Source organism: Salvelinus namaycush, chromosome 26 (genome assembly GCF_016432855.1).
Source record: "Salvelinus namaycush isolate Seneca chromosome 26, SaNama_1.0, whole genome shotgun sequence".
Taxonomy (NCBI): Eukaryota; Metazoa; Chordata; class Actinopteri; order Salmoniformes; family Salmonidae; genus Salvelinus; species Salvelinus namaycush.
The window spans coordinates 34,667,270-34,684,713 of record NC_052332.1 but is presented as its reverse complement, the minus strand read 5'-3'; the positions used below and the strand labels follow the sequence as shown (position 1 = coordinate 34,684,713).

General features: G+C 40.8%; 1 protein-coding gene across 1 annotated transcript; it reads right to left on the bottom strand.

The window, feature by feature from the left end:
- Positions 1-322: 322 nt before the first annotated feature.
- Positions 323-16,811, bottom strand: LOC120021732 (reticulon-3-B-like). The gene is made up of 7 exons (XM_038965576.1): positions 16,533-16,811; positions 4,460-4,667; positions 4,185-4,323; positions 3,474-3,543; positions 1,866-1,912; positions 1,729-1,787; positions 323-1,431 (listed from the first exon to the last, which is right to left on the bottom strand). Exons 1-7 carry the CDS (start codon positions 16,609-16,611, stop codon positions 1,383-1,385), a joined length of 651 nt encoding a protein of 216 aa, XP_038821504.1. The 5' UTR covers positions 16,612-16,811; the 3' UTR covers positions 323-1,382.
- Between the last annotated feature and the right edge of the window lie 633 nt (positions 16,812-17,444).

The window sequence follows — 17,444 nt, the reverse complement described above, 5'->3', positions numbered from 1 at the left end:
TACACTCAACTGAAAGATCTTGATACAGTATGTGTAAGCCAGATGGCACTATATCCTCCGCGTTACTTAGCAGAGTAATGTAGTGCCATCGTCATACTCAAACCCATCTTCTCAGGGTTGAGTCATGGAAAAATGCTTTTGGATTTTTCATTCAATAATCGGAGGCAAATAATTAGCCTACTTATACAAGCAACCTTTTCTTATCTAATCCTCCTATTGCATCATGTGTGATCCTTTACACCGATACACTAATTCTGTTGGTTTTACCAGCTCACACAAACTGACAAAACAGGATAAATGAGTCGTGACAGCTTGTTGCGACGGTTTCTTTCATTTTTATTTCAAGTTTGAAGACTTGCTTGCAAAATACTCAGTGCAGTGCAGATAGCAAACAAGTGTGTTTAGGATGAACTGAGATGATGCTGAAAAGGTTGCGTGCCCCCTCCCTCCAAACAAAGACATTACGTCAAACAATGATCATTCCCCCCCCATCAGACATCGCACACATGATAGAACAGCAGAATGTCACTTTTTTTATTATCATTATGCTCCTCTGCCCAGTTTAAAAACCCATAACAGATGCACCTGGGGCAACCAGTGGTGCAGTTTCACCTAATCTGGATCCCAGCTTTGAGTTCTTTCATAAATAAAACATCTTTATTTTATGTCAATTTACAAACCACACCAACAAATTACTTTCCCCTCAAAAACAAACCACACAGATTAGTGTACAAACATTTGCTTAAAAAAATAAAATAATAATATACACCATTCTGTATCCTTTAAATAATTAAAAGTTCTGATTTAAACCCCCCTGGCTCAATCAGGAATCATCTGTTAAAGCCCCAATCAGTAGTTGAAACAAAGCGCTTTCCACCGTTTCGTTAAAAATATGAGATATGGGGTTGGAGAAATGTAACCACTGTCAAAAAGTCATAGACAGCGATATGGATGCAAGGAGAAACAATCCATGATATAAAGTGATAGTTCTACCAATGCTTTGAGCCTATATAGTGTTAGTTTCCATTTACTTTCTTTACAAACATTGGAGTAAAACAAGTTTATATTTCAGGTTTTGATGGGGTACGACAATTGAACTAAGCTTGAGGCATTTATACATTATATTCTTCAATAATTAATGGGTACATATGATTAATTTATAAGTCACAAAATGGATGTAACAACTACAGATTGAGTTATTCAGAATGTGGCTGTCTCCAACAACAAATACAAGCATTGCACCCTATGCAAGTTAGTTACGGTACATTGAATATTGAGCGATGACTTGGCCACAGGTTTGACGCTGGGAATGCATTTGAAAGGGTAGGACTGGAGTTGCAGAATTAGGGAGAGCGCAGTTGTTGAATAGGGGTCATGGACAATCACTCTGCTTTGGTACGCTTCAGCGCCCCTGGAAGTTTATCTTGAAGCCTGAAAAGGGGAAATCATGCTGTACTTCTCACATGTATATACTCTGCTACATTAGAGGTCACACTGCATCTAAATACCGCTACATTAGAGGCCACACTGCATCTAAATACCGCTACATTAGAGGCCACACTGCACCTGGGAAGACAAATCATTTAGGATGGTTTAACCAAGACGAAGCTACTGATGCTGTGTGCTCCTGCATGCCATGTAGAAATTCTATTGCCAAAAACCAGAAAATGGTGTTCTGTGATTTCACCTCCTCCACATATTGATGGTTAGAAAAAGAGGTGCCCTTACTTTCCAAGTGTGACTTCAACTCTGGTGCGAATCAGTTCAATGTATTTATCAATCTGGGTCTGAAAGAGAACAAATTGTTAACCAACACACGTTCATAACAAACATTAGTAATTGTATGTAAAAACGTTCATTCTTACTTTATTTTTGTCATAAACCGGAGGTGTGCTGAATAAGAGGACATCAGCTGTCAATGAGAAACAGAGTGGACTCTGGTTAGGCACATTTGTATCTCTGGAGGTTTCCAGATAGCATGGGACACCTCTAACATGCTATTTCAACAAAGCTACAGTATTCATTGAATACTATGAACCTGTTTACAGAGCAGTATGTTACTGTACCTCAAGGCAATTTAAACCATGTCTACTGTACATCATTTAGACCTTGTCCCCTCCAATCTTTAGAGTAAATGTAAGTCTGATTGCTCCCCACAATGAGCAATTATGCAGGCAGAAGTACAGAGCTGTACAATCCAAGACCATAGACGGGCAACTTTGATGGGGTGCCCCAAAAAAATCTGAACTCATGAGGGGCCGCGGTTGTTCGCGGGTCTGAGTACCCACATGCGCATACACCCCCACATTGCAAGCAAAATTTTTTAGGAACCCCTCCCTCTTGACAGCAGAGAGAAATGTTTGAGTTAACTTTGTGCAATTCTACACATTCTGCCATGGGGTGAAGAGAAAATGTTGCCATTTTAAAGCAAGTTTCCTGCAAGTCTATGCATTTTGCCATAGGGTGGAGACAAATGATTGCAGTTTTTAAATATGATACCTGAATGAGACAATAACACAATGTTATGGGATTTTTGTGTTTAATGACTAAAATATGTAAGCATTTGACTTAGATGTTACTGTATGAATGAAACTTATCATAATCATAATGCTGAGTGTAATATGTTCCTTATTAGAAAGAATGGAGTTATCTTCAGACAGGCTGGAATGCTGTGTTCCTTACAGGACATTCTGTCTCTACCCAGGGAGGGGAAAGACCTTGGGTTGGTTGCAGATAGTTTAACAGGTGGCAGACAGTAATGAGAACGCTAACTATACTGCCATTGTATTCTAGAGGAGGATGGACATTAAAACCTATGACATCATCTTTATTATATAACCTGATGTAAATTGTAATATGATCAGTACTCTCGAGAATAAACGCTATTGATTGATTGATTTTAAGACTGGTTTCTGTCCATTTAATGCTGATAATTATCTTACATATTCTTATTTATGGACAGAGTGTTTTAATTGAATTGGTTGATAAACATAGGAATGAAATTCCTTTAACACACAATCAAATGGGGGGGCCCCCAGACAGTAATTCGACCATGATAACAAGTTTAGATAGCTGACCGCTAGAATAATTTACCAATCTAAAAATGTTTAGCTGACAATGGGCTAATTGAGTGACTATCAGTGACTGACATAAGAGAAAAAACGCAGATGCACATTTCTACCTTGCAACAGTAAGTTGAAAGCCCGACAGAGTAAATAATAAAAACGGTGAGTGAATTTTGTTGTTTATTAATCTGAGGGCAGCCAGTTGCCCATCCCTGACACAGGACAACCTACACAGCCCCAATAGTTATTCAAAAACATGACATTTAATGAGAAGTCTAGGTTCCTAAAGGATCGTTAAAAAAAAGCATATGTGCATTATTAGAACATCAAGTGTCTACGTGACCGGGTGCAGAACACTTATTTGTGAGCATTAGACAAATGGAAGACTGGACAGTGTGTGATTCTTACCCAGTATGAGGATTGTGATACCATTAAAGACAGCTCCCACATACGTCATCAGCCACATAAAACCAGCCAGCTGCAACAGAGGGACCAGAACATTTCAGAAAACTAACACCTTAAGGATAAATGTCATGACATTAATAAGGACCACATTTTCCTTGGCCACTATAGATAGTGTCCCACAATGTTTAGCCTCTATAGGAACTTACTGTTGGAAAAACACACTAGCTGCCTTCAGCAGTGTAATCCACTCCTTCCTTCATCTGATAAACTCTTAATCCCCCATTTGAACATCTGCCAGGCATTTCTTTCTCTGCCACCACATGACAACTTTTCAGGCTTTCTTAGTCAGGCGTAACAATACATAAGAGACCGACTTCAGTGTTGTGAAAAAATCTCCAAAGACAACTGACCACAGTTTATATAGACCAGCAGCTCTTAAGGTGTGCAAAATACTACTTTTTATTTTTACAATTCTAAGCACCGTAAGTCAATTTTCCAACCAGTCAACATAAACCCTAATTTTGTCCCAAGAGCATTACCATTCAGCCCAGTAGATGAAACTGGTGAGACTCACAAAATTACTCCCCTTGCTATACATGCCTGACAGAAGATTCTACATCAAGCACTTCTAGAATGAATCATTTAGATCCAATTGAAGACCATAGCATTGGAAATCTCCAAAACTGCAGTAGCTTACAGCCTGATGAACATTACCTTGAGTGAGTCCACCAGGTCCTCCACCAGCAGCAAGTGTCTGACCTGTTTAACGGCTCGGTTCACATAGGTCAGAAACACATCCACATATTTACGGAAAGTCTCAGGCTGAACAGTTAGGTCCTGCTCCATCAGACCCCTGTGGGAGCAAAAACATCAGTCATCACCTAACAATCAAATCAGACAATGACTCCAAGGGGTCAAGTTCAATATAAGTAGACTCAGTTCTAATGATATATCCATGTTCCAACATATCCCAAGCTGAGCTGTCATACTTGAAGGGGTGGCCCTCTCCAGACTTCTGCACTGCCTGAATGACAGACTTGTAGATGCGGAAGGTGATTGTGACACAGAGCAGGGCAAGCAGCAGGTAGGACAACACACTGATGACACTGAAGGTGGCCAGGGACAGAAGGACCAGCAGGGACATGCCAAAGGCCACCGCAGACTTCTTGGGGTCCCGCCAGTACACCAGCTCCATCACTGGATGAGGAACAAATAGGATGGAACAGGGGAGAGACAATTAATTCTCAAGCCAAACCTGAGTGTCAGATGATCACAGATGTCATTTATAAATCCTAATACTGAAGGAAAGTTGAGATGAGAAACCTGAGAGCATAAAGTTCCCAATTTCCCTCATATGATCTCAGGTATGACAATGATAATGCCACTGCCAACATGCAGTTCATTCTAGTTGACCGAGTCATGGCTGTGAGGATTATCCATGTTACAACACACAGATCTCAGACATAGCCAAATCTAAAATGCATTTTCTCAGGGTTCAAAATAATGGAATGGAAGACATGTTCAACTCCTTTTCTCCTTGAGGAACTGGAACAATTGACAGTGCTCCATTATTTGGTCATGTTAGTCTAATTCTCCATAGCACAGTCCAATCAACACTGAAAAATAATTTCCCTCAGTTTTCAGGTGAGCGCAACTGGTGGCAAATGGTTATCATTATCCTGAAAAATTGGTAATCTAGTTGACGGTCTCATATCTAGTGAAATTCAGTGGGGACCTTCATTTCATTCATAGCTGTCCTAATTCAGGAGTTGTTCACACTTTCCCAATGGGCTGTAGCCTGCAGCCAGGGTTTTTGTAGTCTAGTGTCAAGTTGTTAGGAATGGTGCCAAAAACACGTGCTTCGACACAAATGGCCCCTCATCTGTTAACTTGATGCCAGTTCAGGAAGCACTAGGCTACATCAATAGCTAGGTTTCCATGTGAATATTCTAGAATCCACATTAAGAAAATAAACACTGTCCCACCATTGGTGTGTTTCCACTAGGGTTGCAAAGGGTCAGAAACTATCTGGTAAATTTCCAGACTTTCCCCAGAAATTTTCCATGGGAAGTTAATCCCTGGAATTTCTGAACTTTTGCTTAAATTCATCAAACAAGTCAGCGTATAACAGTGAAGCTTTTTTGTGGGATATACAAGGCAATTCTAGGTCTTGTCGCATATTTTGGTTAAACTATCCCCAATTCTACGGAATTGCAACCCTCTGCATGCACAGTGCATTCTTCCATCACATGTACAGCTGATTCTCAAGATCTTGCACAGTAATGAGATGCTATTAAGCCCACACTATTACACTGTCTGAGCCAAGGACTACATGCTTTCTGGTAAGTTTTGATTACAATACTGGGTGGGGTGAATATATTTTATATGACATACATGATTTTTTGTTAACTAGTAAATAGTAGCTTACAGCAAAGTGTGTTTAAATCAATTCTAAGTTAACAATTTCTGCTAGTTAGTTTTTGCTACCATGTGGGTTTTAGCTTGCTTGAGCCTGCTAACCGAGGACGGTTAATTCACCCGTTTCCATACGTTTCATTTTAAAACATTTATCTTACAAAAGGAGTTGTTTAATCTAACTGCTTAAATATTTATCTGTACATGGAATTATATTTTTTTTTACTCATTGTTTTCTCATCTTCACATGAAAATGCCACAGGCACTATCTGATATGTGGAGACATTTCACTGCAGCTAATGAAGAAGGAAAAGCTGTGTACATTTGCAAATACTGTGCCAAATCCTGTGAGGAATGCAACAAAGATGCAGAATCATCTGGCCAAGTGCATTAAGTTCCCTCAGCACTCACAACCGCTGACAAAAAGTTCCTCTACTTCTAGTCGAGGTGAAAATTATGAATCAGACACCTTATCGATAGCAACAGCTCATGGTCCTCCTGGAATCAGAAGTTTTTTGGATTCAATGGAGGAACGTAGTCAGGGAAATGCTGATGAATGTCTTGCTCGAGCTGTGTATGCAACTGGTTCACCTCTGATGCTCACAGGCAATGTGTATTGGATGAGATTTATGAATGTTCTTTGCCCAGCATACACCCTTCCAACCAGACATGCTTTATCTACTAATTTGCTGGATTCAACAGAGTTCAAGTGAAGGTCAAGCAAATCATAGAGAAAGCAGACTGTATTGCAATCAACTCTGATGGGTGGTCGAATGTTCATGGGCAAGGAATAATTAACTAAATCTTGTATTTTACAAGAGCAGACACACCGGTCTCTACATTGATGACTGCCTTCAGCTCATCTGCAATGACCTAAGACCACAGAAGGTATTTGCACTAGTGACAGACCAAGCAGCCTTCATGTTCGCAGCATTGTCTAAAGCGGAGGAGTCCTACCCTGGTGTTATCATGTTTGACAGTCTCCTGGAGGGGAAGGAGTCTCTCCAAGAAATGGCCATATCAGTCTGCTGATATGGACAGCCGCATCAAGAGGATCCTCCTGGATTATGCATTTCGGGAGAGCGTGGTAAGCAGCCTGAAACCTATAGCAGTAGCCACGGCACGGATTGAGGGAGACAATGCCACCCTGTCTGATGTTCAGATTGCTTGCAGATGTAAGAGAAGAAAGCCGTACTGCCCTGCCCACTTCACTGTTGCGCCAAGCAGAGGAAACTGCAGTTCTGAAATGCATAACAAAAGCATGAAGACATCTGCCTTTAGACCATACATGCCGCAGTGTACATGTTGGACCCCAAGTATGCTGGCAAGAGCATCCTGTCTGGTGCAGAGCTAAAAAAGGCCTATGGTGTTATAACTACCGTGTCTCGCAACCTTGGCCCGGATGAGGGCATGGTTCTTGGCAGTCTGGCGAAGTACACTTCCAAGCAAGGGCTTTGGGATGGAGATGCAATATGGCAGTGTGTCAACATCTCTCATCAGCCACCTGGTGGAAGAGACTTTGTGGATCTGAGGCTCTTTCCCCTGTTTCCTCCATCATCCTACAAATCCCACCAACATCGCTGCCTTAGAGCGCAACTGGTCCTTGTTTGGGAACACACACACAAAAGCACGCAACAGCCTGACCAATACAAGGGTTGAAAAATTGGTGGCAATCTGGGCAAATGTGAGGCTTTTTGAGCTTGACAACGAGCCATCCTCAACAAGGTTGGAAAGTGAGTGAAGATGAGGCCTCAAAGTCTGATGTTCAAGAGGTGTGGACATTGAGGAGGTCCAGGGAGAAGACATGGAAGCCTGAGAGGGAGACAACCAAAGCTTTAGTTTCTAGACTATCATTTAACAATGTATGTTGAAAACGTTTTTGGGAGATACGATGGATCATCATTCAATATTCCCTTTCTATTGTTGTTCAGTGAAGTCATCATGTGAAGAGTCAACTCAATTAAAAGTTCAATTCATAACTAAATAGTTTTTAATTTCTATTGGAAGGATTTAATAATTTGCAATTATGTCTACTTATGACAAGGTAAAAGGTTTATGTCTCCATATGATATGGTAAATAAACTCATCCAAAAAAAAAAAAAGTCCCTTTTCAGGACGCTGTTTGTCAAAGAAAATTCATAAAATCCAAACAACTTCACAGATCTTCATTGTAAAGGGTTTAAACACTGTTTCCCATGCTTGTTCAATGACCCACAAACAATTAAATGAACATGCACCCGTGGAACGGTCGTTAAGACACTAACAGCTTACAGACGGTAGGCAATTAAGGTCACAGTTATGAAAACTTAGGACACTAAAGAAGCCTTTCTACAGACTCTGATAAACACCAAAAGAAAGATGCCCAGGGTCCCTGCTAATCTGCATGAACATGCCTTAGGCATGCTGCAAGGAGGCATGACTGCAGATGTGGCCAGGGCAAAAAATTGCAATGTCCGTACTGTGAGACGCCTGAGACAGGACGGTCAGCCGATCGTCCTCGCAGTGGCAGACCACGTGTAACACTTACACAGCATCGGTACATCCGAACATCACACCTGCGGGACAGGTACAGGATGGCAACATCAACTGCCCGAGTTACACCAGGAACACACAGTCCCTCCATCAGTGCTCAGACTGTCCGCAATAGGCTGAGAGAAGCTGGACTGAGGGCTTGTAAGGCCTGTTGTAAGGCAGGTCCTCACCAGACATCACCGGCAACAATGTTGCCTATGGGCACAAACCCACCATCGCTGGACCAGACAGGACTGGTAAAAAGTGCTCTTCGCTGACGAGTCGCAGGTTGTCTCACCAGGGGTGATGGTCGAATTCACATTTAGTGTCGAAGGAATGAGCGTTACACCGAGGCCTGTATTCTGGAGGGATCAATTGGGAGGTGGAGGGTCCGTCGTGGTCTGGGGCGGTGTGTCACAGCATCATCGGACTGAGCTTGTTGTCAAGGCCCTAATTAGAAGAGGGAGTGATTACAAAATTGATTGGACACACCTAGTAAGCAATACTATACACATTAAAAAGTTAAATACTGTAGCTATGTTATCATAAAAATACAACTCCAAGCTAGAAGTATCAGGACACTTAGAAAGGTAGTTCTAACCGGGGACCGTCTTAAACAGTTAAACCAAAGGGAACGTTTTGGGATTTACAAACTACAGGCCACTAAATACCCTGGTTTAAATGAAGATATGGATTTCTCACCTTTCCTGTAGGGTTGTGATAGGTCCATTTGCTGTCATCTAGTGGACATTTTGCTCAATTGCCCTCAGCTATGTTTAGAGTGTTGTTCATGTTTTGCTGTATTCTAGTGTACTATGGAATATATTGCTTTCTTATTCTTGAAACTTCTCCCAGTCATATTTAAGGTTAGAACTACCTTTCTAAGTGTCCTGATACTTCTAGCTTGGAGTTGTATTTTTATGATAACATAGCTACAGTATTTCACTTTTTAATGTGTATAGTATTGCTTACTAGGTGTGTCCAATCAATTTTGTAACCACTCCTAATTAGGGCTAATTGGAAAAGCTGTTCAAAAGAGGACATTGTATTATTTTTTTTGTACTCCCTGGCGAAGGCCATGCAGCCGAAACACGACGGATTTTTAAAACTTTGTTTCTATCGAACATGCCATACTAATAAAGGCATTTTAATTAATTATATGAAGAGTGCCTTGGTCCTCCTTTCTTTTTGATGACCAATTTACCCCTTTTACAAAGAGCACCTTCTGTCTACCAAAATATACTATAGTGTACCTTAGTAGCGCTTCCCTTCCTCCTATTTCTACTATATATTGTGGGTGGATGAACGAACATGCGCGAAACCTTGTAAACGAGCCCTTTGAAGTTAAACTATTTATGCGCATGATCATTGAATATTAGGGATATCACAATGTCCTTGTGTTTCAAAGCGGGCTTAAATGGGAACACACCGGGCTTAAATGGGAACAGTGATTTATGGTGAAAAGACAGAACAAAGACTACTGACGACTACAATATTATGCAAAGTTAAATATTGTTCAATATGCTCAACACTTTATTTCCATTCTGTATAGAGAGAGTGCTTTTGTGCTACTGTACCCTTTAAGACCACCGGTGATAAATGTCAAATTTATAAAAACGTAATCTATGTATAACAATGCAAGGTTCATTTAACTGTAAAATAAGACAAAATATATTCAAAAATATTAGCTTTGAAAGCCTGAAATCTATCATCTTGTAGTAGTTAGTTATTTTGCAACTGCCATGCAGGCATGAGAGCTATCATGAAAAAATAAATAAATATTTAATAGGCACGGAAAATGTATTAATGCCTAAGAAATACACCATCATGTGCATATATCACTACATTCATCACTTAAATTTCACATACAGAATGATCAATTATCTGAGAAGGTACAAACAAAAAAATTCTGGAAAATGTGTTTGAGGGTCACCTCAACACCAACGTTTCTTTGCAGCTTTGAAATTGGCCACTAGCGGGAACTTACACATAAAAATAAAACACCCGATTGGCTTAGAATAGAAACTGTCATGATATAACAACCAATTGAAACATTTGAACAGCAGAAACATGACATCTATTTGAATCTAAAGCTCGAAGTGGCTTAATAGGTATGCTTACCCTATATTTATTTCAGTTTCATTGGCAATGTCAATTCTAGCAATTTTTTTCTAATACTTTTATGTCACTAGCTGGACAGGCAAACACTGCCAAGTACTAACCAGTAAACCAAGCAAAACTTGTGTACTATCTCTGCTGATCACATCTGCCAATCATGTTCTCCGAACCTAAGTACATAAACACAGCTCGAGAGATCTCCGTACGACAAACTGCCATTAGCTAAAGTCTTCTATATTTGTGATCTATTTAGTTATATAAACATGATACTAATGAAACAGGCAGGGAGCAGGTCTCGAACCCTCAACCTTCTAGCCCGAGGTCCGGCACGCTATCGACTGTGCTGCAAAAGCATGCTCGATCGGCAGAGTCGATTTCCGCGCTTATAAACCCAGGGTCGTTACACTACTCCCTCCTTTCAAAGAGCGCATCCTCACGCTAGCTTGCGACTCTACGTCTTACAGGAACGCGCTCACCGGCCAAGCACACGCACTGTCGTGGATGCAAGGTCCGATCACTTCTAATACCAATGTAATGAAACAGGCAGGGAGCAGGTCTCGAACCCTCAACCTTCAAGCCCGAGGTCCGGCGCGCTATTGACTGTGCAGCAAAAGCATGCTCATGCGGCAGAGTCGATTTCCGCGCTTATAAACCCAGGGTCGTTACAATACTATCAATGCAATCTGTAAAATAACTCCCAACTTTACTTAGAATGCTGCAACCTTATAAATATAGCGTACTAGCTTCAGTATGTAGACCTGTTGCTAGCTAGCAGGAGCAAATAGCTTCATCACCACTTGCATGTCATTTTGGGACAGGGAGCTTTAGCTATCATTATTCCAAGTAATAATTTTAGACTGCAAAAATCTATAGGACAAGTAATGTAAAGCTAATACAGTCATCAAGGCAGGACTCACTAATTTCATTCATACTGACAAATAAGAACTGCCAAATTATCCCTGTCAATAGGCCTAGTTGCAGTAGGATGCAGAGCACCCTGCCTCTCCTGATTCTAGTAGCCTGGTTGTAGTTTTGTTTGTTTTAGACTGACAGGATGTTCATTTCTGGCTCAAACTACAATCCTTTGCTCTGATGATTTGTGTGATGAATTCTTGTCTCTATGATCTATTTAACTCTCCTCTCATGTGTCCTGTTCCCAGAGATCAACTAAGTGCTATTCACCAAGCAGATTCGCTCACTTGTGAGAAGAACCATCCTACTGCAGTTTGAACTAGCCCTGCCGTCACTATTAGACATTGAGACTAGGGATGCACGATATCGGAATCGGCCAATTAAAGCTAAAAAATGTCAAAAAACGTCGGTATATGCCCGATGTCTAGTTTAACGCCGATGTGCAAAACCGATGTCAAAGCTGACGTGCCTACCTATATAACATAAGTACATGACGTAATGACGCCACGTAAAATTTGGCGCTACACATGCAACACAGCATTACTAACCTAGCCTACAATATCTGCTGTGTGGATCGAGCAGTTATTTCAAAGAGTAAGAAATTTCAGCAAGACAACCCAAAGGCGAAATCCATTAACGCCAAGATAAATGGAATTCATTGAGCTTGACAATCCACCGTTCTCTGTCGTGGGTGACGTTGGCTTTCGCCGACTGGATGAGCACCAGTACACATGTTGCCTTACCGGAGTTAAACAGTAATAGCATCCCTGCTATTAGCTTCACGACATACTATGGAACGCTGTTTGGGTCTTTGCATGTTAAAAAAAGATACGTCAAATAACAGTTATTTTCTAGAATGTTGCGTGTTCTGAATTTGCACGTGCAAGCGCCACCACCACTATCCGTAGCACCGTCAAAGCTGTACAAAAAAATTCTGCAAACACCAGCCACGAACAATGTGTTTACATTATTTATTTGACCGCAACTTCTGGGGTAGCTAGCTTAAGTTTGGTACCTAGCTAGCACCAATACAACAAGCCTGAAAACAATTACCAGTAGAAACTGCAGTCATTTTCATTATTCTTAGCAATGATTTAGGAATCGTTGTATGTAAGTATTAGCTAGGTAGCCACTTGTTCACCGATTGAAATTGAACTTCAGTTCATGAAAATAAATAGCTAGCCAGCTACTTAACCCTGTTGCCCAAAGTTAACATTATAGGCAGCCAGCTAGCTTCATCTGTCTAGTGAGGCTCGACCGGACCGGGTTATGTGTTGTGAAGCTAGCCACAATAGTGGAATTTGCCGTTTGCCTTCAAAATAAAAGGACCTCTTTGAAAGTGATGCAGAAGGTTACAATTGGTGGAATCATGCCATATTTAGACCAATGTTAAATCAAGGTTGGAATGTGAAGCAATAAAATGGGGTATCAGTCTACTCGGCGACACCCACAGACCACAATTGTTCAGAGTTTACACAAATATTAGCGTTGTAGCTCTTATCGCGGGACTGTGACTGTGTGAAATCACCTCCCCAGTAAGCCTATTTTGTGTATTGACATTCAAATTGCACTGTACAGTTTTACCTAAGGATTGGGGATCAATGAAATGGGGTACATTTTTTCCCAAAGCCCTCAGAGTTATCAGGCTCCAAAACATCCAGCCAGTATTGTTTTTCCTTGGGAATAGTGTTCAATACACAGGTTAACAATAAATGTGGCTCAATTCACAGTTGTTTCAGAGTCCCGCAATAAGAGCTACGACGCTAATGTTCTCTGGGTGTCATTGAGTAGACTGACACCATGTTATTGATCCACAATGTATGTACAGTGAAATAAGTATGTCCCCAATGCAATTCTAAAGTATAATACATCCAGTGTGGTTGCAACAGATTGTCAAATTAACAAAATTGTCTTTCGTTGATCTTTTTTTTTTTTTTTTTTTTTAATCTTTATTTTAACAGGGAAAACAGACTGAGACCTGGATCTCTTTTACGGCTGTGCCCTGTGTAAACATGTTGACATGTACAGTTTTAGACATACAGACAAGAACATTTCAAAACATACACAATTCAACAGAAACAATCACAGACAACATCATATTGATCCTCCATAAACATTTTAAAATCTTATATAACATTCCAACCTCATTTACCATGATCTATTCAATTATGGCATAATCCTACTATTTGTATTAATTTGCATCACTGTCAATGACATTCTTTTATTTTGAAGGCAAACCGCAAAGACCACTATTGTGGCTAATCCTTATTGTGGCTAGCGTCACATAGCTGGTCCGACCACCATTAATCAAATAAAACCCGTCTTATACATGAGGGTTATTTTTGATGACACCTAGCTATAGCTACTGAAACCGATGTCATTTTGCAATGTTTTTGGGGAAGAACATTGTTTGCATACATGAGCTAGCTAGCTTTTTTATGACCAGCACTGTAGGTTCACGAGACAACTTTACCAGCATCATAGCATACGTAATGACTCGTTGTGACATATGACATACGAGTGATAGTGTAATAAAAGTGGAATAACTATGTAAAACATTAATGAACGTTTTAAATTATTGTGTGACGAGCAGTCATAGTCAGGTCCTGATTGGCCAAATAGTGTTATTTGACACGCAAAGACCCAAACGGCATTCCATAGTATGAGAAATCGTGGATGAGAACGAAACGACTGAACAAAACAGCAAGTAAGTGAAATAAATAGGTTTTGATTATGTTTTACTGATAATGGGGACATGCATAAACGACAACAAAACATTGGTCAGTGTGGTGTGTGTAACCTTTATTTAACTAGGCAAGTCAGTTAAGAAAAAAATTCTTATTTACAATGGACGGCCTACCCCGGCCAAACCTGGACGACGCTGGGCCAATTGTGCGCCGCCCTATGGGACTCCCAGTGCGCCGCCCTATGGGACTCCCAGTCAAGGCCGGATGTGATACAGCCTGGATTCTGAAGCATGCGTTGATGGCTTTTGGCATAGATGGTAAAGCGTTTATTTCTGGTCTGCAACATTGTATGATTTCTCCCCCCACAGCACTCTCTCGCCATTGATTGGTAGGTTACACTATATTTAATGTAACCTACCTAAATTTACACTATCCTTCAAATACTGAGCAACACATTTACCATTTGTCTCCGTACTCCATAAGTGGTGAAACACTAGAATGTGATGATCTTTGTTCAAATGTATATGCATGAAACATACATTATGAACACATGCCTCACACTCAGTCATAGTTAGTGGAAATCAAAAGCTGGCGTTCTTATTGCAGAGCACATGGTGTACATTTTTCCAAGCTGTTTTTAAGCTTCTGAAGCAGCCAAATTGACTTTTACAATAGCTGGCTAGGCTAGTCAAACGGTAACATGGGAGAGACTATATGGACATGCCTGGTGCCCAGAATGATGACGTTTGTAGCAAGAGGAGTGGAGGAGAATGAATTCGGTTCAGTCAGTCCTCCCGATGACCCCTTCCCAGCTAGTTAGTTATGCCTGTGCCTAAACTTCAGCATGAATTTGAAACTTCTCTGCCGAAGTTGGGACTGTACAGAATCATTCATTTTGTACAGGAATAATAGTTTTACAAAAACGTTTAAACTAGACGTTAATCCCGTAGTTGTGATTTTCACCTAATGTACTACAAAACGTGCTTTAGCCGTCATCCTGGCCTGATATCGGGCTACACCATCTTAGCTACTTCCCTCTCCTTAATGCGGAGCGAAAGACACTGTGCCCCATGTGTTGCAGCGCAAACTATCCCCAGTGAGCAGTAGACTATCAGTGACATCCAGATGGTTACTACCAATATTACAAGTTATTTCTCGTGTAGGCTGCTATCTTACTAAAAACAAAATCAAGTGGGTTGGAACAAATTTGAGATTGTGACCAATACTACAAGGTATTTCTCCCTCGCCCATCAAAATAAACATCACTTACTTTTACACGTAAGTAGTGCCATGCTGCTGCTGTTGCTAGTAGCCAGCATTCTAGCTGGAAGGGCGGATCAGAACGACCGACTGAACCGAATCCATTCGTCGCCACACTCAGCTGCATGACCTACGCCATCCATTTGGGCACCAGGCCTGTCCATATAGCCGCTCCCCTGTAACACTGGCTAGCTTCCAATAAATTGGCTAAGCGATCAAGTCACATTGCATGCTGCATATTTCAGGTGCACTCGAGCTGATCAGAGGAGTGGCATGGGGGATGATGGGAAAAGGCATAGAGGCTAATATTTATCTTATTTCAGTCATCAGCTCAGCATTTAGATAAAAGCAGGACATTGGCCACCTTCACAACGAGGGGCATGTACAGGAATTCTGATTGGTCCACGTTTAGGAGTTCAGCAAATTTGCCTAGAGTACAGTGTTGAAATTTACTAATGAGAAAAATGTGCAAGAATTGAAGGTGCCAGAAAGATTGTCATAGGGAGGTTTTACCGTATTTACAAAAAACATCACGTTTCTTGGCTCACCACTTACAGTTCCTTGATGAAACCACTAAACTGACAAGGTTGGTTTGATTAATGAAAGCAAAGGGATGGTAACCATGCCTTCCTTGGTCCAATCATTGTCAGGTTGATTAGAACCATTTTAAAAGCATTCAAATAGGGCCATGTGCTCGCGGTCGTTGCTATCTTGGATCCTTGGTATGTCCCTAACTGACAATGCCGTAGCTGCATAACATTGGTCAGAGATCAACTGGGTGAACAAACGACCTATTGTGGGCTACGGAGCTACTCAAAAATACAAAAGGCTTTCTCTGGTCTTCGGCCTTTACTAGCTACCAAATTATCCAAACAATTGCTTTATGGTATGGGCAGTTCGCAACACTGCTAACCAACATAGAGACTGTGACGTTACCTAGAATATAATAAACCAATAACGTTAGCCAACATGAGTCCTGTTCAACATGTAATCAAATCGCTAACTGTCTGGATCACCGTTAGCATTCAGAAACACACGTACCCCCCCCCCCATCAATTATTTGAACATGAACTGCATACGAGTGTGGTTGAGCTGAGCTCGAGTTATTACGGTCAAAATGTTTGCATTCAAAATAAAACAATGTATAAAAAAATCCTACCGGAATATGGGGATTCTTTTGTCGATGAAGCGTTCAGAGAGGACGAGATCTGGCCAGACTGTGTCATCGGATCTGCCATTTTTGTGATGATTTCTACCCAGACAACGAGACAATCAAAATAAACGTTGTAAAATCGAAGTGCGTAGCTAGCTAAAATGTTATGTTCCAAATTCTTTCGAATTTTTAATAGATGACTGACGCTAAATTGACTCCTCAAGCCCGTTTGACGCCTTGAAAATGATGTTTCGGAGCACAACGACGGACGTGCCTTCACCACGAAGGGGGGGTTGGCTATAAAGGTGTGGTCTCAATATGGTCTAGTCAGTATCATTCATTACCTTATACCGCATATTTATACAGTGGCTTAATTATGCTACTCTTTTATAAATTATTGTAAAAAAATTCCTGAGTTCGTTTTTCCTATATCCATAAAATAACCTTAATAATCATCCAGTCAATCAACCAATCACCTCAAGAACCCCAGGGGCTCTCCCAAGTATATTCCCAGGGTTTACTACCTACCCTTTTGTGTGTGTGTGTGTGTGCTTGCGAGCGAGAGGATTATTATCACAAATATTTTTTTACTGAAATAGAAAGAAAATATATTATATAATTTAAACAATAACCGAAATGGGGACCAATTACAATTTTTTTTGACAAGGGTTTGTGTCACTGAAAAACCCAGAATGTAGATTCTGTTTTTCATTCACGGGCAACAACAATGCCTTATTATTTACAAAAATGTCATGGCACTGGTAGGCTGTCGTTCTCTGAGCATCACAAGGCTGTATAGCTGCCATTTTTATTTCAGCTTTTGCTTCTGATGGTTTGTTGCAGAGGAAGTGCAGACATCTGGATAGGAATCATATAATTAGTGGCTAGAAGGCACTAGTCGAGACATACAGTGCTGCG

Excerpts from the sequence above, each read along its gene's own strand:
- LOC120021732 (XM_038965576.1), bottom strand. The coding sequence starts at position 16,611 with ATGGCAGATCCGATGACACAGTCTGGCCAGATCTCGTCCTCTCTGAAC. Across the intron at positions 4,668-16,532 it reads AAAAGAATCCCCATATTCCG|TGATGGAGCTGGTGTACTGG; the intron begins GTAGGATTTTTT and ends TTCCTCATCCAG. Across the intron at positions 1,788-1,865 it reads CGGTTTATGACAAAAATAAA|ACCCAGATTGATAAATACAT; the intron begins GTAAGAATGAAC and ends GTTCTCTTTCAG.